At 44.5% G+C, this 25,673-nt stretch overlaps 1 protein-coding gene across 1 annotated transcript in view; it reads left to right on the top strand.

Moving 5' to 3' along the window:
* The window catches only part of LOC139530943 (uncharacterized), a 115,793-nt gene that overhangs the window by 38,570 nt on the left and 51,550 nt on the right, over positions 1-25,673 (top strand). The window contains exons 13-15 of the mRNA XM_071327749.1: positions 920-2,869; positions 5,372-6,511; positions 21,896-22,687. Coding sequence (XP_071183850.1) covers positions 920-2,869; positions 5,372-6,511; positions 21,896-22,687 — 3,882 coding nt within the window. The remainder of the gene's footprint in view (positions 1-919; positions 2,870-5,371; positions 6,512-21,895; positions 22,688-25,673) is intronic.

The following is a 25,673-nucleotide window of genomic DNA, read 5'->3' as shown; positions in this document are numbered from 1 at the left end:
CCACAGAATTATTTTTCCAGTCAATATTAATACATTACTAGCTCAAACACTTAATCTGCAAGAAATCCAAGTTATTTAGTGGGTGATGGTGATTTCAGGTCCAAAGTGGAGGGACAAAAAACATATGCTTCATTGCCCCGCTGATAGTGGTAGTGGGGTGGTAGATGCCTAGTCTCCCTTATGGCTCGGGTCAGATGCCTTCATAGTACATACAACATAGATATACAGAATTTAAAAACACTCGCACGCACACACACAATCTCTCACACACACACACACACACACACACACACACACACACACACACACACACACACACACACACACACACACACACACACACACACACACACACACACACACACACACACACACAAACAGAGAGAGAGGAGTCTGCTTCGACAGATCCAGCTCAGAGAGGCCCAGCTCTCCATCAGCAGACAATTTGAATTTAAAATGAATGTGTGTATGCAACAAATGTTACGCATCGAATCGTATCCAGCGAACCCAATTGCATCAAATTGTTTCAAACTAAAATGTATCTCATCAGAGCCCATGTATCTAGCTAGATACGTATCGAATCGTCTTGAAAGGGAAATATTCACATCCTTAGAATATGCATCAGGCTTTAAAATTAGGTTCACAAACAATGAGAGGAAAAACAATGAGGATTTTAGTTCTATGAACATACTCTATATAGATGTTGTGATCTAATTTTAGATCTTAAGGAATTGTATCAATACGCTGTGATATAATTATATATATTTTTTAGCATCTTTAGATGTAGAGCATAAGACAGTTGTCTTGTATGTTTGTCACATGTAGTATGCAATATTTAAATATCAACTAAGATGAGATATATTATTAATATTAATATTATTTTTAGTAATTTTTTATCAACACTGTTATTTTTTTTCAGGTAAAGGATTGGCTCTGTCTGACCTGCCAGATGCAGAGAGCACTTGGAGCAATGGAACCCCCAGAACCTCCCATGATGAAATCCCAACCGTTGCCCAGCATAGTCTCTACACCTGTTGCACTTCAAAAGGAGAATGTCACACCTGCTGCATCTCAAAAGCCGACCCCAGCTCCAGCGAAACCCCAGAAGGAGGAGATCCCAGTTCCTGCGGCTGGCCAAAAAGAGATCACTCCACCCACTGTAACTCAGGAGACACCATTTCCCGCTGGAACCCCAGCACCAAATGCAGACAAAAAGGAGGAGACCCCACCACTAGGATCTTCACAAAATAAACAAGCTTCACCTGCTGTGGCTGAGAAGGAGAATGAAGAACCTATAATTGTACAGAAACCAGTGGACCAACCAATTCCAGCCACACCCAAAACCAGTGGAGCTGCTACACCTGTACAGCAGCCAGAAAAGCAAACTCCTCCACTGCAACAGCCTGCTACAAAGGCATCACAACAAGTACAGCCCCAGCGAGCTCCAAAGCCAGACCTCGAAACTGCTCCCCTAAAGGAGCCAATGACTCCTGCTTCAGAGAAAGAGAAGAAGAACCCAGCACCAGGGTCACCACAGAAGGATTTATCTCCAGCAGTGGCTTCACAGCAGGACAAAACGCCAGTGGACAAATCAACTCCAACCCCTGTCCAACATCCTCCACACCAAGAGACTCCACAACAACAAGAGCCACAACCTCAGCCTCTAACAGGGACACCGAAAGGAGAGCCCGGGAAGCCTCAACAACAGCTTCCAAAAGGTGGAGCCTCTTATGCAAAATCTGTACCACCACCACCACCACCACAGGCCCAGCCCACCAAGCAGGAGTCAGGAGGCTTCTTTGGCTTTGGTGGTGCTAAATCTCAGCCTGCTCAGTCAAAGCCTGAAGACTCAGTGTCTGGGAAGATGCTTGGCTTTGGCTCCTCTATCTTCAGCTCTGCCTCCACTTTGATCACCTCAGCTGTTCAGGATGAGCACCGCACCACACCTCCAGCTTCCCCCAAGGTGTCTATGACTCCTGCTTTAGTGAAAGAGACCCCAGCACCAGGCTCGTCACAGAAGAAGGAGGTATCCCCGACAGTGGTCTGCCAGCAGGACCAGAAGCCAGTGGAAAAACCGACTCCAACACTTGTCCAACAACCTCCACAACAGAAGACTCTACAACAACAAGGACAGCCTCCGCAGCCCTCAGCAGAGGCACCAACATCAGAGCCTGATATATCAATAGTTGAAGCTGCAAAAGCAGCAGACACTCAAAATCCGGCAAGCCCAGTGCCTGCTCAGAAGGCTCCACTGGAGAACCGGAGAACATCAGAACCTCCTAAACCACCACAGCAGCCCAGTCCTGGGCGTAGGGAGAGTAGTGCCTTCCCAGCCACTAAGCAACCCCCCAAGCAGGAATCAGGAGGCTTATTTGGCTTTGGAGGTCCCAAATCTCAGTCTGCCTCCTCAAAGCCTGAAGAGTCAGTGTCTGGGAAGATGTTTGGCTTTGGCTCTTCCATCTTCAGCTCTGCCTCCACTTTGATAACCTCAGTTGTTCAGGATGAGCCCCGCACCACACCGCCAGCTTCCCCCAAGATGTCTGCACTGGCCCAGACCTCTCCCAAGATGCCCCCTGCAAACGAGACCAAACTACCTGCTGCTCAGAGAGCAGAGGAGAAGAAGGCAGCGCATCCCCAGAAGGCCAATGTCCCCTCATCAGTACAGGCCAAAGTGGACAAGCCCCCATCAGCGCCTCCAAAGGGAGCAGCATCCTCCCAACCAGCTCCCAAAGCAGGCCATTCTACCTGTCCACTCTGCAAGGTGGAACTCAACAAGGACTCCAAGGATCCTCCCAACTACAACACCTGCACAGAATGCAAGAACACTGTCTGCAACTTCTGTGGATTTAACCCCATGCCACATGAAACAGTAAGTAAAGAGCATATATTTCATCAAAGTAGTTAGGCTACTCTAAAGTAACTGTTGTGCTTTATTTTAGAACAATTGGTTAATGATACTAACTATACATATACAATGTTTATAGTCGCCAGTCTTGTCTTTCATGGGAGGTGTAAGAAAGGATAACAAGATGCTTTGATGGAGTTCTTGTTATTAATATTGTCTTTCCTCAAAAAATATCTGATGTTGGTTTATGATCTTCCTGGAAAACCAATTGTAATCTGACAGCATTGTCTGAGTATCTTGGCAAGGTTTTGACATTCATGTTCATCTGCTACTGATCACATTTAACATATTGTTCGGTGCATGACTTTTGTCTGAAGGGGTTTGGAGTACATCGTGGCTCCCATATTCTACAGAATATGCTATAACATTCACCGAAACGCATCGGCCCCCCTCCATCAGCACTCTGACAGTCCTCAATATTCTGAGAGAGGCTGGACTGAGGGCTTGTAGGCCTGTTGTAAGGCAGGTCCTCCCCAGACATCACCGGCAACAACGTCGCCTATGGGCCTATGGGCACAAACCCACCGTCGCTGGACCAGACAGGACTGGCAAAAAGTGCTCTTCCCTGACGAGTCGCGCTTTTGTCTCACCAGGGGTGACGGTCGGATTTGCGTTTATTGTCGAAGGAACGAGCGTTACACCGAGGCCCGTACTCTGGAGCGGGATCGATTTGGAGGTGGAGGGTCCGTCATGGTCTGGGGCGGTGTGTCACAGCATCATCGGACTGAGCTTGTTGTCATTGCAGGCAATCTCAACGCTGTGCGTTACAGGGAAGACATCCTCCTCCTTCATGTGGTACCCTTCCTGCAGGCTCATCCTGACATGACCCTCCAGCATGACAATGTCTCCAGCCATACTGCTTGTTCTGTGCGTGATTTCCTGCAAGACAGGAATGTCAGTGTTCTGCCATGGCCAGCGAAGATCCTGGATCTCAATCCCATTGAGCATGTCTGGGACCTGCTGGATCGGAGGGTGAGGGCTAGGGCCATTCCCCCCAGAAATGTCCGGGAACTTGCAGGTGCCTTGGTGGAAGAGTGGGGTAACATCTCACAGCAAGAACTGGCAAAGCTGGTGCAGTCCATGAGGAGGAGATGCACTGCAGTACTTAATGCAGCTGGTGGCCACACCAGACACTGACTGTTACTTTTGACTTTGACACCCACACCCCCCCCTTTGTTCAGGGACACATTATTCAAATTCTGTTAGTCACATGTCTGTGGAACTTGTTCAGTTTATGTCTCAGTTGTTGATTCTTGTTATGTTCATACAAATATTTACGCATGTTAAGTTTGCTGAAAATTAACGCAGTTGACAGTGAGAGGACGTTTCTTGTTTTGCTGAGTTTACATGGTAAAGTTGATAATTTCATAACGAGGCCACCAATCCTTTTTGCGAGACATGCCCGAAGCGCGAGGAGAAGCTCACTCAGTAAAAACTTCCAAACGGTCAAAACCATCTGGTTTTGAGATGGGGGTGAAATCCAAAGTTGTGCTACATATTCATTGGCTTTGCCACAGAATTATTTTTCCAGTCAATATTAATACATTACTAGCTCAAACACTTAATCTGCAAGAAATCCAAGTTATTTAGTGGGTGATGGTGATTTCAGGTCCAAAGTGGAGGGACAAAAAACATATGCTTCATTGCCCCGCTGATAGTGGTAGTGGGGTGGTAGATGCCTAGTCTCCCTTATGGCTCGGGTCAGATGCCTTCATAGTACATACAACATAGATATACAGAATTTAAAAACACTCGCACGCACACACACAATCTCTCACACACACACACACACACACACACACACACACACACACACACACACACACACACACACACACACACACACACACACACACACACACACACACACACACACACACACACACACACACACACACAAACAGAGAGAGGAGTCTGCTTCGACAGATCCAGCTCAGAGAGACCAGTTCTCCATCAGCAGACAATTTGAATTTAGAATTTAAAATGAATGTGTGTATGCAACAAATGTTACGCATCGAATCGTATCCAGCGAACCCAATTGCATCAAATTGTTTCAAACTAAAATGTATCTCATCAGAGCCCATGTATCTAGCTAGATACGTATCGAATCGTCTTGAAAGGGAAATATTCACATCCTTAGAATATGCATCAGGCTTTAAAATTAGGTTCACAAACAATGAGAGGAAAAACAATGAGGATTTTAGTTCTATGAACATACTCTATATAGATGTTGTGATCTAATTTTAGATCTTAAGGAATTGTATTAATATGTTGTGATATAAAACTTTTTTTTCCCAGCATCTTCAGATTTAGAGCATAAGACAGTAGTTTTGTATGTTTGTCACATGTGCTATGCAGTATTTAAATAGCAACTAAGATGAGATCATCTGTAAGTGCTCAGACTACAATATCGTTCTAAAATATTATTTGTAGTTATTTTTTATCAACACTGTTATTTTATTTCAGGTAAAGGAATGGCTCTGTCTGACCTGCCAGATGCAGAGAGCACTTGGAGCAATGGAACCCCCAGAACCTCCCATGATGAAATCCCAACCGTTGCCCAGCATAGTCTCTACACCTGTTGCACTTCAAAAGGAGAATGTCACACCTGCTGCATCTCAAAAGCCGACCCCAGCTCCAGCTAAACCCCAGAAGGATGAGATCCCAGTACCTACGGCTGGCCAAAAAGAGATCACTCCACCCACTGTAACTCAGGAGACACCATTTCCCGCTGGAACCCCAGCACCAAATGCAGACAAAAAGGAGGAGACCTCAGCACCAGGATCCACACAAAATAAACATATTCCAACCGCTGTGGCTGCGATGAAGAACCAGGAACCTACAATTATTCAGAAACCAGTGGACAAACCATTTCCAGCCACACCCAAAACCAGTGGAGCTGCTACACCTGTACAGCAGCCAGAAAAGCAAACTCCTCCACTGCAACAGCCTGCTACAAAGGCCCCACCTCAAATACAACCCCAGCCAGCTCCAAAGCCAGACCCCAAAACTGCCCCCTTAAAGCAGGAGCATGGACATCCTCCACAACAGCTTCCAAAAGGAGGGAGCTCTCCTGCCAATCCTGTACCGGAGCCACATGCCCCACCCGCAAAGCAGTCAGGAGGCTTCTTTGGCTTTGGTGGTACTAAATCTCATCCAAAGCCTGAAGACTCAGTGTCTGGGAAGATGTTTGGCTTTGGCTCTTCCATCTTCAGCTCTGCCTCCACGTTGATCACCTCAGCTGTTCAGGACGAGCCCGCTTCCCCCAAGGTGTCTGCAGCAGCCCAGGCCTCTCCCAAGATGCCCCCTGCAAACAAGACCAAACTACCTGCTGCTCTGGGATCAGAGGAGAAGAAAGCAGAGCAACCCCAGCAGGTCAATGTCCCCCCATCAGTACAGACCAAAGTGGACAAACCCCCATCAGAGCCTCCAAAGGGAGCAGCATCCTCCCAACGAGCTCCCAAAGCAGGCCAATCTACCTGTCCACTCTGCAAGGTGGAACTCAACAAGGGATCCAAGGACCCGCCCAACTACAACACCTGCACAGAATGCAAGAACACTGTCTGCAACCTCTGTGGATTTAACCCCATGCCACATGGATCAGAGGTAAGACTGCGAAATATGTTAATTACATTTGATTATATGTGTATTTAGCAGACTCTCAGATTTGCTATGCATGTTTAAAAGGACTCTGTCAGAGAATATACCAAATCCTCTGTAATCCCCAATGCCATGTTGAGCAGGTGTAATTTCTCTAGGATTATTCAGAAGATGTTAACCCCATAGTCACGTGGCAGAGGCAATGACTGAAGGTTGATCGCAATTTGTTCACTAAACTGTTGTATTATCCATCCTCAGACTAGTTATGTTGCTTGTCGTGAGAAAACAGGTCTTATTGTTTTGAATGGGTTTTAGCTCAAATAAGATACAGACTATTCAGATTCATATATACAGGTTTTCTATTTTTACATTGAATGAAAATGAGTCAGAGGTTGTAGCACATCATTGTTTGATATTGCTCCCTTTTCTTGTGCTGTAATAACACACTGGGCACAGACTTCAATTCAACATCTATCCCACGTTGGTTCAACGTCATTTCATTGAAATGATGTGGAAACAGCATTGATTCAACGACTCTGTGCCCAGTCGGAAGTAATTTGAGAGGCTGTAGTCTACTCAATCTCTTGTTTCCTGATATAGTGACTCAGTAACAGTGTAGGTCACTACAAGGTATTTGTGGTGATTTCATCTGTAAATGTCTAATAATAACAGGCCTGCTCAGACCGCTCACAGCAGTTCACCCAGCTGCTGGGTACTGATGGAGGGATGGAGGCCTACAGGGCTAGGCCTGGAAACATGAATGCTATCTGCTTTGTAAAGTCAACCTCCATAATAACAGCCCATAATCCACCCTGTGTTCTCAGTGCTGCTGTGTTTCACTCAATACTTACTTTAGTAATGGGAGTCTGAAAGGATCAAGATACAGGTAACTGCCAAAATAAAGGAAACACTTGAGTAAATGAAGGATACAAAGTAAACGACATGGCCAAGAAGTTTATGGACATCCCTTAAAATTAGTGGATTCGGCTATTTCAGCCACACCTGTTGTTGACAAGTGTATAAATTCGAGCACACCGCCATGCAATCTCTATAGACAAACATTGGCAGTAGAATGGCCTTACTGAAGAGCTCAGTGACTTTCAACATGGCACCCTCATAGGATGCCACGTTTCCAACAAGTCAGCTCGTAAAATTTCTGCCCTGCTAGAGATTTTTCGGTCAACTGTAAGTGCTATTACTGTGAAGTGCAAACGTCTAGGAGCAACAACGGCTCAGCCGCAAAGTGGTATGCCACACATGCTCACAGAACGGGACTGCCGGGTGCTGTAGTGCGTAAAAATCATCTGTCCTCAGTTGGAACACTCACTATTGAGCTCCAAATTGCCTCTGGAAGCAACGTCAGCCCAATAACTGTTAGTCTGGAGTTTCATGCGTGATGCCATGAGTCGGTTGGAGTGGTATAAAGCTCGCCGCCATTGGACTCTGGAGCAGTGGAGATGCGTTCTCTGGAGTGATGAATCACGCTTCACCATCTGGCAGTCCGACGGACGAATCTGGGGTTGGTGGATGCCAGGAGAACGCTACCTGCCACAATGCATAGTGTCAACTGTAAAGTTTGGTGGAGGAGGAATAATGGTCTCGGCTGTTTTTCATGTTTCGGGCTACGCCCCTTAGTTTCAGTGAAGGGACATTTTAATGTTACAGCATACAATGACATTCTAGACGATTCTCTGCTTCCAACTTTGTGGCAACAGTTTTGGTGAAGGCCCTTTCCTGGTTCAGCATGACAATGCCCGCGTGCACAAAGCAAGGTCCATACAGAAATGGTTTGTTGAGATTGGTGTGGAAGAACTTGGCTGGCCTGCACAGAGACCTGACTTCAACCCCATTGAACACATTTGGGATGAATTGGAACGCAGACTGCGAGCCAGGCCTAATTGCCAACATCAGTGCCCGACCTCACTAATGCTCTTGTGGCTGAATAGAACCAAGTCCCCGCAGCAATGTTCCAACATCTAGTGGAAGCCTTTCCAGAAGAGTGGAAGATGTTATAGCAGCAAAGGGGGAACCAACTCCATAAAGCCCATGATTTTGGAATGAGATGTTTGACGAGCAGGTGTCCACATACTTTTGGCCATGTATATTGTATATTGTGTATATTGAAAGCGGGTTGCTCATTATTTTGGCTACCATATCTAAAAGAAAGAGATCTCAGTGACTTTGAAAGAGGGGTCTCAAATGAGCATAGTGTTTCCAGATTTCTATAAAATATGACCTATACTTATTTACAATATGAGCAAAATAGTTTTCCTTACAAATTTGTTTTATTAAGTATGTTAAAATGCAGCTTTTCTGTGTTGGAATGGTGTGGACGTTCCCCAACAACAGAGTGGTGTGGGCATATACCGTTCAAAAAAATTATTCATGTGAGTAGGCCGCTGATTGGCCAGCTCATCCTCTTCTAGACTGCTGATTGGCCAGCTCATCCTCCTCAGGAGTACGACATCATATTCCATGAGTTAATAGCAAGCATGTTTTAAACGGTCTGTTTGACATACAAGTTTGAGGTGGGGGTTTCTAAGTGTTTTTTCTCCAATGAATGCTTTGGCCACAAATACAAGTATAGGATGAGTCAACAACATTATTTAGGTATTTATTTAACATAATATTAACTTTTAAAAGGGAGATTTTCACTGGACAGATATTGGCACCCGTTCCAGCCAATAACAGACTTGTGTATAAAAAAACTACTGACAATATAATTAAAGTGCTGCCAAGTTCATTCTCCCTCCGGGCCAGAACAGTTTAGAGTTGACGAAATATAGCATTTTTACCTCCTCACCTTTGACATATTTTGAGAGACTGAGATGGATTGCAAAGCATGAGACCTCTATAGACGAGAGACTGAGCCCTGCATTGGAAATGTGTGGCGAGATATTGCCTGGAGAGCTGCCCAGATTATGCATTAGCACTGAGGTCTAAGTGCAATGGCTCTATGTAACCTTTATGAATATCATTTATTTTTTGAGCGTCCTCAAACAGTATTTAAACGATTCTCTAATGTCGGACAGCTGCCTGCCACTTCCTGGGACATCCCTCTCATGGTAAGGTCTCAGTGGATGTGACATAATGTCTCATGCAAGGAGTGCCTCAACCTTGGTGGTCCGGCAGCAATACAACTTTATTAAAGTGATTGAGAGTTGTGCAACAGCATTAGTGAGATGGGATCTGCTGCTGTGGCTGGCTGGGGACTTTCCAGCCTTCATGAGAGATGGCAGGGCCCTGTAATATGCCAATAAACAGAGGTGAGCTGGAATAATTCCAACACAACACAGCAGCCTGCAGCAGCAAGTTTCCCATGCAGCCATCACTGGCTCTCTGCACTTCAACAGTTCTCTTTCAATGATTTTGCCTAGAGCCCCACACGTGTGGTGCCTGCTAATAGTGGTGCATGTGTGTGTTGGCTTTCTGTCACCAACACACTGACACGGGCTAGCTAAGGGCTGGGACTTTGGGTGCTGCCCTCACTTCGGTCACCTCTGGGTTAACTAAAGTAGGCTAGTGTTAATTAGGGAACTCCCTATTTCCAGGCAGGTAATGAAGAGTAGTTACATTTCAGCTTCCATTACAGTGTTTCTCATTGGTTGTTTATTCTCAGGTGTGTGAGCATGCATGATTGAATGACTGGGTCAAACCCCAACACTTAACATGAGTAAACATGAATAAAGTGACTCGGTCTATAACAAAGTGGTCAGATGAAGCAGATGCTAAACTACAGGACTGTTTTGCTAGCATAGACTGGAACATGTTCCGTGATTCTTCTGATGGCATTGAGGAGTACACCACATCAGTCACTGGCTTTATCAATAAGTGCATCGAGGACGTCGTCCCAACAGTGACTGTACGTACATACCCCAACCAGAAGCCATGGATTACAGGCAATATTCGCACTGATCTAAAGGGTAGAGCTGCCACTTTCAAGGTGCAGGACTCTAACCCGGAAGGTTACAAGAAATCCTGCTATGCCCTGCGACGAACCATCAAACAGGCAAAGTGTCAATACAGGGCTAAGATTGAATCATACTACACCGGCTCCAACGCTCGTCTTATGTGGCAGGGCTTGCAAACTATTACAGACTACAAAGGGAAGCACAGCCGCGAGCTGCCCAGTGACACGAGCCTACCAGACGAGCTAAATCACTTCTATGCTCGTTTCGAGGCAAGCAACACTAAGGCATGCATGAGAGCATCAGCTGTTCCGGACGACTGTGTGATCACGCTCTCCGTAGCCGACGTGACTAAGACCTTAAAACAGGTCAACATACACAAGGCTGCGGGGCCAGACAGATTACCTGGACGTGTGCTCCGGGCATGTGCTGACCAACTGGCAGGTGTCTTCACTGACATTTTCAACATGTCCCTGATTGAGTCTGTAATACCAACATGTTTCAAGCGGACCACCATAGTCCCTGTGCCCAAGAACGCAAAGGCAACCTGCCTAAATGACTACCGACCCGTAGCACTCATGTCCATAGCCATGAAGTGCTTTGAAAGGTTGGTAATGGCTCACATCAACACCATTATCCCAGAAACCTTAGACCCACTCAAATTTGCATACTGCCCAAACAGATCCACAGATGATGCAATCTCTATTGCACTCCACACTGCCCTTTCCCACCTGGACAAAATGAACACTTATGTGAGAATGCTATTCATTGACTACAGCTCAACGTTCAACACCATTGTACCCTCAAAGCTCATGACTAAGCTAAGGATCCTGGGACTAAACACCTCCCTCTGCAACTGGATCCTGGACTTCCTGACGGGCCGCCCCCAGGTGGTGAGGGTAGGTAGCAACACATCTGCCACGCTGATCCTCAACGCTGGAGCTCCCCAGGGGTGCGTGCTCAGTCCCCTCCTGTACTCCCTGTTCACCCACGACTTCATGGCCAGGCATGACTCCAACACCATCATTAAGTTTGCAGACGACACAACAGTGTCGATCACCGACACAACAGCCTGATCACCGACAACGACGAGACAGCCTATAGGGAGGAAGTCAGAGACCTGGCCAGGTGGTGCCAGAATAACAACCTATCCCTCAACGTAACCAAGACTAAGGAGATTATTGTGGACTACAGGAAAAGGAGGACCGAGCACGCCCCCATTCTCATCGATGGGGCTGTAGTGGAGCAGGTTGAGCGCTTCAAGTTCCTTCCTAGAAGGGTCCAAACACACCAAGACAGTCATGAAGAGGGCACGACAAAGCCTATTCGCCCTCAGGAAACTAAAAAGATTTGGCATGGGTCCTGAGATCCTCAAAAGGTTCTACAGCTGCAACATCGAGAGCATCCTGACTGGTTGCATCACTGCCTGGTACAGCAATTGCTCGGCCTCTGACCGCAAGGCACTACAGAGGTTAGTGCGTAAGGCCCAGTACATCACTGGGGCTAAGCTGCCTGCCATCCAGGAGCTCTACACCAGGTGGTGTCGGAGGAAGGCCCTAAAATTGTCAAAGACCCCAGCCACCCCAGTCATAGACTGTTCTCTCTACTACCGCATGGCAAGCGGTACTGGAGTGCCAAGTCTAGGACAAAAAGGCTTCTCAACAATTTTTACCCCCAAGCCATAAGACTAACTGAACAGGTAATCAAATGGCTACCCGGACTATTTGCATTGTGTGCCCCCCCAACCCCTCTTTTTACTTTGCTGCTACTCTCTGTTTATCATTTTTGCATAGTCACTTTAACTATACATTCATGTACATACTACCTGAATCAGCCTGACTAACCGGTGTCTGTATGTATACCTCGCTACTTCTACAGCCTCGCTACTGTATATAGCCTGTCTTTTTACTGTTGTTTTATTTCTTTACCTACCTATTGTTCACCTAATACCTTTTTTCCACTATTGATTAGAGCCTGTAAGTAAGCATTTCACTGTAAGGTCTACACCTATTGTATTCAGCGCACATGACAAACAAACTTTGATTTAAAGGGTAAAGAGGTATTATTCTTTGGGATTCCTCATATTATAGCCATATCATTAAAAAAATTATAAATAGTCTCCACATGGGAGTATGGCACTGCTCTGATGTCAGTGGGCTAGCTAGCCGATTCACCAGCGTTCCAATGTAATAACATGTCATTTCTCAGACCTCTCTTAGTCACACAACTGGAGGCCTTTTCTTAAGGTCATCTTTTGATGCTAATGCCTTTATAATGAGATGGCGGGTTATTTCGCACTAACCTCCACAGGCGGGACCAAAATACCACCAGATTAAACCTGAAAGCAGTTAGCATTTAATGGAAACTCAAAGTTGCTGCTGCATTATTTATTTTTATGTTTGCAGCCCATTTAATATTTTTTTGTAATGGTTGCATTTTAGGTAATAGATGATCATCAGTAATTGTTGCAAGTGACGTACTGCATTAGCCACATACAGTATTAGTATTTGTGTGCTAGTTGGTAGCCTGTTCCCTCATGTCCCTGGATGTTGAATCTCACTAACAGGGCTATGAGAGTAGACCTCTGTGATACTGTGATGCTGTGGAGATTTACAACAAGGCTCAGCCTAACTCACACATCATAATGGAGGAATAATTCTTCATCTGATCGACTTTCCTCTTACATAAACGACTTTGCTCCTTGTGTCTTTCATGCACAGCAGACAATTCAGCCTGAGGTGGCGGTTGGGAGAGGGGATAGACAGACAATGCTTACTTAGTACGTCATCAACACGCCTGTGTAAAGGCAGAGTGGCAGAAATTGCTTGGCCTTAACACTGAAGGATGATGGCTGGGAATTTGTGTAGCTGCAGGGGCAGCTGACATCCACATTGCCATAAGATTTTGTTTTAACCTTTATTTAAGTAGGCAAGTCAGTTTAAGAACAAATTCTTATTTACAATGACGGCCTACCCCGGCCAAACCCTAATCCGGACGACACTGGGCCAACTGTGCACGGCTCTATGGGACTCCCAATCACGGCCGGTTGTGATACAACCTGGAATTGAACCAGGGTCTTTAGTGACTGCTCTAGCACTGAGATGCAGTGTGTTAGACCGCTGCGCTACTCAGGAGCAATACTGCATTGTGCTTTTCTTGAGCTTCAGATCTTTCCCTGCTTTATTATAGTCCTTTTTTCCCAATTGACAGATGCTGTCAAAGCCTTTTTATTCTCTACAGAAGAGTAAAAAGCAGTGGTATGGTTGGAGAGGAGAGGGGGGTGGGGAGGCGTGGGAACAAGAGGGGGCAAACACCAGCAGCAAGTCTGTCCATTTCCCTTCCTCTCTCTTTCTACTCCAGCTGGTCTTCTCAAAAGCCTGAGTGTATGTTTTCTGTTATCTAAGACACGTGTTCCCTCTCTGGGTCTGTTTACAGCTGTTTTCTATTAGACCACCACTGGCTACCTAGTTATAATGTTCCATACAGGGTAATACTAAGCATGAGCAAGGAAGTATTGCTGGTTAGCAGTCTCATAGTTGCTACAGATGTGCTGGCACCACCATTAGCCTTTGTATAAAATGTCAGTACTATAATTTTTTATTTTCCAAGGGGAAAAGGGACTTCCAAATATGTAAACAACAACAGCAATCTGTCAGTCATGGTATCGCAACTCATGGTCTATGGCTACCATCCATGATGAGAAATCACACACCTCATAATCTATAGCCCTAGCTGTAGGCAGCAATCATCACACCCACCTACAAGGTTATGAAGCAAGGTTTTTAGCTTTAACTGTGGTACATTTTCTCTACTCTCTGCTAGGCCTGTGTAAATGTGTAAGCGTTTTCCGCTGTAGGTCCTGCCCTGGCCCAGGCTGTTGCTGCGGTGATACGGAGAAACCCCTTGGTGCACCAAGTGACGGTGTTAAAAATAGTCCCTCAGAGGCGAGACCAAACACAGCTTACCTGCTACCGCCTCCCTCCCTCCCTCCTTTCAACCCTTCTTCACAGGCTATGTGTTTCACAGGGTTCTAGCCACTCTTTTATGTAGGTTTTTAACCATTGCACTTTTTTGCAGCGTGTTTGTATTTAAGATCAAGACTTCCAATATTATTTTATTTTTACTTCTGAGGCTGAATGTTTCAAGTGATAATCTGCAGAGCAAGCTGGTTTAAATGCGCGATCTTACTCATGTCTTGGACCAGGTCTTCCCTGTAAAATAAGGTTTATGTCAATGAGACTAACCTTGATAGGCTACAGTTAGGGCTATGTAGGATTTCTACACTGCTGTACTTTCTACCTCAATTGATTCAGACTAAAATATTAGTTATTTTAGGCCAGTTGATGGGTGTGTTGTGCTTAGGAGCAGTTCCTAGCTGTGACGTTCAAAAATATTCTTTCAAAATGGGAGAGTGGTGCGGCTTGCTATTTTGACAGTGGGCTTGGCTGTCAGTTGGAAGAGAGGGAATCTCCCCCTAGAGACCTGTCCCCATTAATGCACTCATAGTGCATCTCTCTCTCTTTCTCACTCTCTCTTTCTCTCTCCTGCTCCGCTCTCTATTTATCTTTCTATCTAGTCTCTCTATCAATCTTTTCTATCTTCTCAGTCTCCCCCTCTCTCCCTCTCTGTCTACCCGTCTTCAAAGGAAAGTTTGTTGACGTGTCATCCGTCAGATTTGAGAAAGAGAAGCAGGGCCCGGGCTCTTCGTCTTCAGAATGGAGCACTCTGCTTATGGCAGATTAGTGGGTCAACACTCTATTATCAGAGGGCCAGATTGATGAGGAATGGGAGCACTCTGCTTATGGCAGATTAGTGGGTCAACACTCTATTATCAGAGGGCCAGATTGATGAGGAATGGGAGCACTGCAGGGGCTGCTGAAAGCACACTATATTAGCCAGCTACAGACGTTGCCAAAGGCAGCTGCCAGGCAATCAATAAGGAACTTACCAGCATGAGCTTCTGCAGGAATAGAGGTTCTCTGACAACCTGAAATATACAGCTACAAACACAACCCACAGGCCTTTTGTTCAAGTCACCTCACAGATGGCATGATATCAGATGTAAATCTCCAGTATTTGTGTATGCCCTTTGCCAGGGGACTTGGTTGGCACACTGTGTGCTTCTTAACAGAGTAATGCAACCAAGCTATTGATATTGTTGTGTTAATGCTGACAAGTTTAAGAAAATAGTATATGCTTGGTTACAGCAGCAGTGTGTTGGTTTCCAGGCTCCCAGGTTTCCAGGCTCTCTGGTTTCATATTTGTTTTAAAGATAATTCTTTGCTGCGTTGCACACCTGAGTTATTTGATATCATTGACTATGCTGTAGCTGAATAAGATTGATATGGGGGGGTGTAACGCTCGTCTTTCTCCTCATCTGAAGAGGAGCAAGGATCGGACCAATATGCAGCGTAGTTTAAAGACATAATCACGTTTATTTAAACGAAGACGAAAAACACTTGAACAAACTACAAAATAACAAACGACGTGAACAGACCTGAACTTGAGAACAAAACACATGAACGCACGAACAGGACGGAACACACGAACGAACGAAACGAAACAGTCCCGTGTGGTACAAACACTGATACAGGAACAATCACCCACAAACAAACAGTGGATATAAAGGAAATATTAAGCTATTAAGGTCAGGAACGTGACAGGGGGATATAGAATTGTGTGGCTTTTTCTCTGAGACGTGCCATCACATTGAATCTACATTGAACAAAACTATAAACACAACATGTTGGTCCCATGTTTTCCATACGCACAAATTTATTTCTATCAAATGTTATGCACAGATGTATTTACACCCCTGTTAGTGGGCATTTCTCCTTTGCCAAGATAATCCATTCACCTGACAGGTGTGGCATATCAAGAAGCTGATTAAACAGCATGATCATTACACAGGTGCACCTTGTGCTGGGGACAATAAAAGGACCACCAACCCCTCTTTTACACTGCTGCTACTCTCTGTTTATAATATATGCATAGTCACTTTAACTATACATTCATGTACATACTACCTCAATTGGCCCGACCAACCAGTGCCCCTGCACATTGGCTAACTGGGCTATCTGCATTGTGTCCCGCCACCCGCCACCCATCACCCGCCAACCCCTCTTTTACGATACTGCTACTCTCTGTTCATCATATATGCATAGTCACTTTAACCATATCTACATGTACATACTACCTCAATCAGCCCGACTAACCGGTGCCCGTATGTAGCCTCGCTACTGTTATAGCCTCGCTACTGTATATAGCCTTGCTACTGTTATTTTTCACTGTCTTTTTACTGTTGTTTTTATTTCTTTACTTACCTATTGTTCACCTAATACCTTTTTTGCACTGTTGGTTAGAGCCTGTAAGTAAGCATTTCACTGTAAGGTATTGTATACTGTAAGGTACTGTAAGGTATTGTATTCGGCGCACGTGACAAATACACTTTGATTTGATTTGAATAAAAGGCCACTCTAAAATGTGCAGTTTTGTCACACAACACAATGCTACAGATGTCTCAAGTTTTGAGGGATGTGCAATTGGCATGCTGATTGCAGGATTGTCCACCAGAGCTGTTGCCAGAGAATTGAATGTTAATTTCTCTACCATAAGCCACCTCCAACGATGTTTTATAGAATTTGGCAGTATGTCCAACCGGCCTCACAACCGCAGACCACGTGTATGGCGTTGTGTGAGTGAGCGGTTTGCTGTTGTCAACATTGTGAACAGAGTGCCCTATGGTGGAGGTGGGGTTATGGTGTGGGCAGGCATAAGCCACGGGCAACTAACCCAATTGTATTTTATCGATGGCAGTTTGAATGCACAAAACTACCGTGACGAGTTCCTGAGGCCCATTGTGAGGCCCATTTTGTTTCGGTATCTGTGACCAACAGATGTATTCCCAGTCATGTGAAATCCATAGATTAGGGCCTAATGAATGTATTTCAATTGACTGATTTCCTCATATGAAATGTAACTCAGTAAAATCTATGAAATTGTTGCATGTTGCGTTACTATTTTTGTTCAGTATAGAATAATAAAAGAGTGTGTGATTTAGTGTAGAGCTCAGCAGATACACGGTGGTGGTGTTATAGATCTAGCTGGTATGGGGTCCCTGTGTGTCAGCATAGCAGCTTCCTGAGAGCTGTCACTGTGAAGGCCTTGTTAATCCAGCTCCCCTGTTCCCCCTGTTCTCAGCACAGAGCTCTTGCTCAAACATATTTAATTAAAGGAATTGATGATGGTATGCCCAGGACTCAGAGGTCTCTGCTCGAGTGGAAACCTAGTAACAGCCATATCATTACAAGGTTGACCTCTGGAAACATTGTGTCTTCGACTCTGACACACATGTATCTTGATCCTTCTAGACTTCCATTAGTATGTGTTGACATTATGTGCTCCCGAGGTGTTTGTGAAATTGTAGTTGAAAAGCATTACAACTTTATCTCATTTTACAGATAGAAGTCATCTGTAATATATTGGAGGCTTCAGTTTGGACTGAGGCCAGTATGCCACCTGGAGAGATGTGAGAGACTGGTCCATATTTAGCCAGGGAGAGGGACTGGGGGACAGGGTAGTGTAGAGAGAGGACAGGGACATGGGAAAGGGTACTGCAGAGAGAGGAGAAGTGTTTATATACAGGGTACTGTAGATATGCTGTTCAGGTACACAGAGTGAGCTGTTGTTTCATCTTCCTCCACTATTTCCCCCACCACCCCTCCCAAGTGTGTCCTGTCACAAAGCAACAAGAGGTGAATGTAGAAGAAAACAGAAAATGGAACCTTATCTGTTTTTAATGAGTTATGCAAATGAGTTTGTGGTGTAGTTAATTTACAATCCAAGGACATTTTAATCTAAGATGTACTTTTGTGGTGGGGGGATAAAATGATTAAGCATAACATGATGATTTCACCTTGAGTTGAATCATGTTGTGGTGAAGACAGTGCTGTGGTAATTTAAAAGGTGAATATGCAATTTTACTCTGATGAGAGACAGTGATTCAGTCATGATTGTTTATGAGCCACTGATTTTCAGGTAATCAAAAGAGCACACTCAATTACCTTTATAAAATATATGATATAATGTAACTGTTAGCATCTCCATTCATATTCAGTGACAAGCTCCTCCATTGCCAGATATGAATTCACCTACTCTTAACAGGATAGCTTATTGAATTCCTCTTTCACAAGGGTTTTCATTCATGCGTATGGTTTTATTCTATTTCTATTAATAGTTTCCTGCGTCTCTCAGCACCACTCTACCGGTCCTGTGTCTCTAATGAGGCCATTGTGTTGGCGTAAGAGGTGATCAGAGAACCAGGAAGTGTCAGAGCTTCTGATTACCAATTAATTGCCTGATGGGTCCCACTGGTGACATGGCTCCTCTGATTAGCATATGTATGAACTCGAAGCCGCTTGCTTGTTAGTGCTAAATACATCCTCACACAGACCAATGTAGGATGGAGAGAAGTGGGGAGAAGGGGAGTGGAGGGGGCTGCCATTCAGTGATGACTTAGACAGGATATTCAAACTGTCAGTTTAGTCTTTTAAACAATATTACGAGTTCTTAATTTACAGATCTACAAAAAAGACTGATTATGATTGCTGTCTGAATACTTTGATACTATTTGATCATACGAGAGAAGCCATATTAATGTTATATGAAGCTGTGGTAGTAAATTTAGCATAGCTCTGCACTAGAGCTTAGCAGGGTTGGCTGGGAACTGTGATCGGTTTTCAGAAGGCAGCGAACAATCATGTGTTATATACCATACATAACATCAACGATACAATGAGCATAGAAACGATAACAGGAAACATAAAACAGTTAGGCTACATCCTCAGTGTAAAGAAATGGATAAGAATTCCATTTGTCGCGCATCCTTTTTTTAATGATATTTTTTCTGTATGGTTTCAGCATAGACAAGTGGTGGACGGTGTGTGACAGAGCAGTAAGCCTGAGCAGGGCCGGCTCTAGCCTATCGGGGGCTCTAAGCATGATTTGGTTGGGACACAAATGGTTTTAGTGGCTCCCCTCTTGACGTCGGAGAGTAAAATTTACGTTTTAAAGTGAATTTCCTGCAATTCTACACAGTTTGCCATAGGGCGTAGAGAAAATGTTGCAGTTTTAAATAAAGTTTCTGCAGTTCTATGTATTTTGCCATGGGGCAGAGAGGAAATGTTGCTATTTTATAAGACATTTCATGCAATTCTACCCATTTTGCCATGGGCAGATTGTTTGTTGTTGCAGTTTTAAACCAAGTTTTCAGCAGTTCTAAACATTTTGCCATGGGGCGGAGATACCCCTTGGCAAATACCGTATACCAGTGTATTTGGAAATAACCACGGGATGGTTTTTCAATACCGTTGAAATAATTACGCTTTGACATTTTGGGGTGTTGTGTGTAGTCCAGTGACAAAACATCTCAATTTAATCCATTTTAAATTCAGGCTGTAACACAACACTATGTGGAGCAAGTCAAGGGGTGTGAAGACTTTTTGAAGACACTCTGTACATCTTTGAATATGTGCACTAATGTGAACATTTCAACATGTGTTTCTATGTATCCTATAAGTTGTGTGTGTGCAGTGTGCAGTGCACGTGGGTTATCTGTGCATGCGAATGGAATATCCCCATATCTCACACACATGTACGGCTAGCACAGTTACCGTATAACTGTGTAAACGACGGATATTGATGAAGACCGTCATGAAAATAAAATAACCGTCCTAACTGTTAAAAAATATATATACAGTATACAAAACATTAAGAAAACCTGCTCTTTCCATGACATAGACTGACCATGTGAATCCAGGTGAAAACTACGATCCCTTTTTGATGTCACTTGTTAAGTCCACTTCAATCAGTGTAGATGAAGGGGAGGACACAGGTTAAAGAACGATTTTTAAGCCTTGAGACAATTGAGACATGGATTGTGTACGAAACAAAAGTATGAAAAAGTATGCTCTCACTACTGTAAATCGCTCTGGATTAGAGTGTCTGCTAAATGACTAAAATGTAAATGTAAAAATGTGTATGTGTGCCATTCAGAGGGTGAATAGGCAAGACAAAAGATGTGCCTTTGAACGGAGTATGGTAGTAGGTGCCAGGCGCACCGGTTTGTGCCATGAACTGTAACGCTGCTGGGTTTTTCACACTCAACAGTTTCCCGAGTGTATCAAGAATGGTCCACCACACAAAGGACATCCAGCCATCTTGACACAACTGTGGGAAGCATTGGAGTCAACATGGGCCAGCATCCCTGTGGAATGCTTTCGACACCTTGTAGAGTCCATGCCCAGATCAATTTAGCTTTTTCTGAGGGCAAATGGGGGTGGGGGGGGTTGAGTCCTTTTCTGCTGGAACATGGACTCTACAACGTGATGAAACTTTGTTGCGCCTTGCTGGAACAAGCAAGGTGTTGTAGCAAACAAGTCTTTGGTTTCCTAGGCAATGCCCCTGTCCCTGCAAATAACCACTACATTTTTCAAACAAACAAACAAATATATATTTATTTATTTTGCTATTCGAAACTGTTATTACGGTGGCCACGGTCATTTGGCTGACCAATGACTATCTCACAAATGTCATGAACATCACAGCCCTACACACATGGTGATTGAAAGTGAGAGGCGGTTAATAAAGAGAATGCCCTTTTCTCCAACCTCTCCTGCTCTACCCCGAGTATCACATCCCCACACCGTCTCTGCAGGGGTACAATAGTAGTCGCAATGCTGTGATCCTGTCTGCTCTACCAGTTCACTGCAAATGTTTTTTCCTCAACCGGACCAAAATAAATGGTGCAAAAAGATCATGCTGCTGTGAAAAGAGATTTAATGTAAATAGCAATAAGATGTGATTTGTTTTCTGGAAAGGTAAGCTATTTTTATATGCTACCTGACAAGTGCTTGATACGCTTCAGACTAACGGTGTTATGGAGGTTTTCTTTGCTCGAGGCTTAGGAATTCTAAAAGCAGATTAGTTTATGTGGTGTAATTTGAACCTGATGTAGAATATATTAAACACTGGTAGAATACATTAAACTACAGTAGGGTGGTGTTAGGGTTCACTATGACTTCTAGTGTTTGTAACTGCGTAATGTACTGCACTGACTGTACCAGTGTACATTGTCCATCATTGTTATCCACACATGGCTTCAGGAGTTAAATTAAGATAGGTAATAACATTCCACTACAGGACACTTCACAGTTCCCCTGAGTGTGGTGTAACATTAACACATTTTGCTGCTTTTGTATCGCTGATGAATGCAGTTGAAAAATCAGTATTATGAAGGGTGAAGGATTTTTCTTCCATTGTATTTGGAACTCCTATTGGAATAGAGCCATGCGTTGGCTTGGAATGAAGCCAACATGGTCTATACTAAGTACCAACCACCTGTGTGTTGTCCCCTCAATGACAGAAGTAATAACTGCTTCTGAACTGACCACTAACCACTGTGTGTTGTTCTCTGTGTTGACAGAAGGAATGGCTGTGTCTCAACTGCCAGACCCAGAGGGCTCTCTCTGGACAACTGGGAGACATGGGAAAGATGGCCCAGCCCCAACCCATCAAGACCCAGGCCCAGCCCACACCACTCCCTGTAGTCGCAACCACCAAGACAGAGCCCCAGCCTCCAGCAGCAGCAAGCAGCAAGGCCCAGCCTTTCCCTAAAACACAGCCCCCATCCCAGGCTGTCACCTCAGTGCCCACTCCGCCTACACCAACACCTGGCCTTGCACAAATGGAGCTGGAACCAAAGATAGAAGTCCCCAAGGCTGAAGCTCCCATGACGGTCGCCAAGGCTGAGGCTCCTGAGACGGAAGTCCGTAAGGTGGAGATCACCAAAACAGAGGCACCAAAAATGGAGCCTTCTGTGGCAGAGTTTCCTAAGGCTGTGCTGCCTAAACCTGTACCACCTAAATCTGAACCACCCAAAACTGATGCTCCAGCAGTAGCTGCTCCAGTTGCCTCTGTCCTAGTGACTGAGGCCATGACTCCTCCTGCTCCTCTGTCCACCACAGTGGCTACTGCTGTTGCTGTCACTCCAGCCACTGTGGAGGAGAAGCCAGAGGCTGAGGCTCAACCAACAGAGCTACCTAAACCAGCAGAGGAGAAGGTTGAGAAGCAAGCGAAACAACAGGAACCGCTTTATGTTGCTCCACAACCAGTCCAAACTGATACTATCAAGGAAGTGGCCACTCCATTGGTTGAAAAGGTGGATGATGTCCTTCCTGAACCTCAGCAAATACTCACTGAGAAGGAGACTGTGAAGGTAAGTTTTTGTTTAACATATGAATCAATTTATTGTTGTTATCATAATTCCTATTCAAGATTGTGATCCCATACAAATATAGATCTCTGCCATAGGTGTTAACTGTTCACACACATATAATTTGCTCCAGCCATAAACAAAATAGAAGTGTACCGTGCATTCGGAAAGTTTCAGACTTCCCTTTTTCCACATTTTGTTACGTTACAGCTTTTTCTAAAATGGATTAAATAAAATATTTTCCTCATCAATCTACACACAATACCCCATAATGACAAAGTGAAAAACAGGTTTTTAGAAATGTTTAGAAATGTATTAAAATAAAAAAACTGAAATACCTTATTTACATAAGTATTCAAACCCTTGCTATGAGACTCGAAATTGAGCTCAGGTGCATCCTGTTTCCATTGATCATCCTTGAGGTGTTTCTACAACTTGATTGGAGTCCACCTGTGGTAAATTCAATTGATTGGACATGATTTGGAAAGGCAGACACCTGTCTATATATGGTCCCACAGTTGACAGTGCATGTCAGAGCAAAAACTAAGTCACGAGGTTGAAGGAATTGTCCGTAGAGCTCTAACACAGGATTATGTCGAGGCACAGATCTGTGGAAGGGTACCAAAACATTTCTGCAGCATTGATGGTTCCCAAGAACACAGTGGCCTCCATCATTCTTAAATGGAAGAAGTTTGGAACCACCAAGACTCTTCCTACGGCTGGCCGCCCGGACAAACTGAGCAATCGGGGGGGAAGGGCCTTGGTCAGGGAGGTGACCAAGAACCCGATGGTCACTCTGACAGAGCACCAGAGTTCCTCTGTGGAGATGGGAGAACCTTCCAGAAGGACAACTATCTCTGCAGCACTCCTCCAATCAGGCCTTTATGGTAGAGAGGCCAGACGGAAGCCACTCCTCAGTAAAAAGCACATGACAGCCTGCTTGGAGTTTGCCAAAAGGCAAGATTGAACTCTTTAGCCTGAATGCCAAACGTAACGTCTGGAGGGAACCTGGCACCATCCCTACGGTGAAGGATGGCAGTAGCAGCATCATGCTGTGGGGAGGTTTTTCAGCGACAGGGACTGGGAGACTAGTCAGGATTAATGGAAAGATGAACGGCGCAAAGTACAGAGAGTTCCTTGATGAAAACCTCCTCCAGAGCGCTCAGGTCCTCAGACTGGGGCAAAGGTTCACATTTTCAACAGGACAACGACCTTAGTACAGGCCAAGACAACGCAGGAATGGCTTCGGGACAAGTCTCTGAATGTCCTTGAGTAGCCCAGCCAGAGCCCGGACTTGAACCCGATCAAACATCTCTGGAGAGACCTGAAAATAGCTCTGCAGCGGCGCTCTTCATCCAACCTGGCAGATCGAAATGATCTGCAGAGAAGAATGGGAGAAACTCCCCAAATGCAGGTGTGCCAAGCTTGTATGGTCATACCAAAAAATACTTCAGGTTGTAATCGCTGCCAAAGGAAGGTGCTTCAACAAAGTACTGAGTAAAGGGTCTGAATACGTATGTAAATATCATTTTTCGGTTTCTAAAATGTTTTTTTTTTTTTGCTTTGAAATTATGGGGGGATTGTGTGGCTGTAAGGCTGTAACGTAACAAAATGTCGAAAAAGTCAAGGGTGTGAATACTTTCCGAATGCACCGTATAAGACATACACTACCGGTCAAAAGTTTTAGAACACCTACTCATTCAAGGGTTTTTCTTTATTTTTACTATTTTCTCTATTGTAGAATAATAGTGAAGACATAAAAACTATGAAATAACACACATGGAATCATGTAATAACCAAAAAAGTGTTTGAGTGGCTTATATTATATTTCAAATCTTATATTTGAGATTCTTCAAATAGCCACCCTTTGCCTTGATGTCAGCTTTGCACACTTGGTATTCTCATCCAGCTTCATGAGGTCTTCACCTGGAATGCATTTCAATTAACAGGTGTGCCTTCTTAAAAGTTAATTTGTGAAATTTCTTTCCTTCTTAATGTGTTTGAGCCAATCAGTGTTGTGACAAGGTGGGGGGGGGGGGGGGGGGTATACAGAAGATAGCCCTATTTGGTAAAAGACCAAGTCCATATTATGGCAAGAACAGCTCAAGTAAGCAAAGAGAAATGACATTCCATCATTACTTTAAGACATGAAGGTCAGTCAATGCGTCAACCATCACGCTCTATGATGAAACTGGCTCTCATGAGGACCGCCACAGGAATGGAAGACCCAGAGATACCTCTGCTGCAGAGGATAAGTTCATTAGAATTACCAGCCTCAGAAGTTGCAGCCCAAATAAATGCTTCACAAAGTTCAGGTAACAGACACATCTCAACATCAACTGTTCAGACGAGACTGTTTGAATCAGGCGTTCGTGTTCGAATGGCTGCAAAGAAAACACTACTAATGGACACCAATAAGAAGAAGAGACTTGCTTGGTCCAAGAAACATGGGCAGTGGGCATTAGACCAGTGGAAATTTGTCCAAATTGGAGATTTTTGGTTTCAACCGGCGTGTCTTTGTGAAACATGGTGTGGGTGAACGGATGATCTCCGCATTTGATTTCCCACCGTAAAGTATGGAGAAGGAGGGATTATGATGTGGGGGTGCTTTGCTGGTGACACTGTCTGTGATTTATTTAGAATTCAAGGCACTCTTAACCAGCATGGCTACTACAGCATTCTGCAGCGATACGCCATCCCATCTGGTTTGGGCTTAGTGGGACTATTTTCAACAGGACAATGACCCAACACACCTCCAGGCTGTGTAAGGGCTATTTTACGAAGAAGGAGAGTGATGGAGTGCTGCATCAGATGACCTGGCCTCCACAGTATCGACCTTTTCCAAATTGAGATGTTTTGGGATGAGTCGGACCACAGAGTGAAGGAAAAGCAGCCAACAAGTGCTCAGCATATGTGGGAACTCCTTCAAGACTGCAAGCTGTCATCAAGGCAAAGAGTGGCTATTTAAAGAATCTCAAATTTAAAATAT

This window comes from Salvelinus alpinus, chromosome 9 (genome assembly GCF_045679555.1).
Source record: "Salvelinus alpinus chromosome 9, SLU_Salpinus.1, whole genome shotgun sequence".
NCBI classification, from domain to species: Eukaryota; Metazoa; Chordata; class Actinopteri; order Salmoniformes; family Salmonidae; genus Salvelinus; species Salvelinus alpinus.
This window is presented reverse-complemented; position numbering and strand designations above follow the sequence as displayed.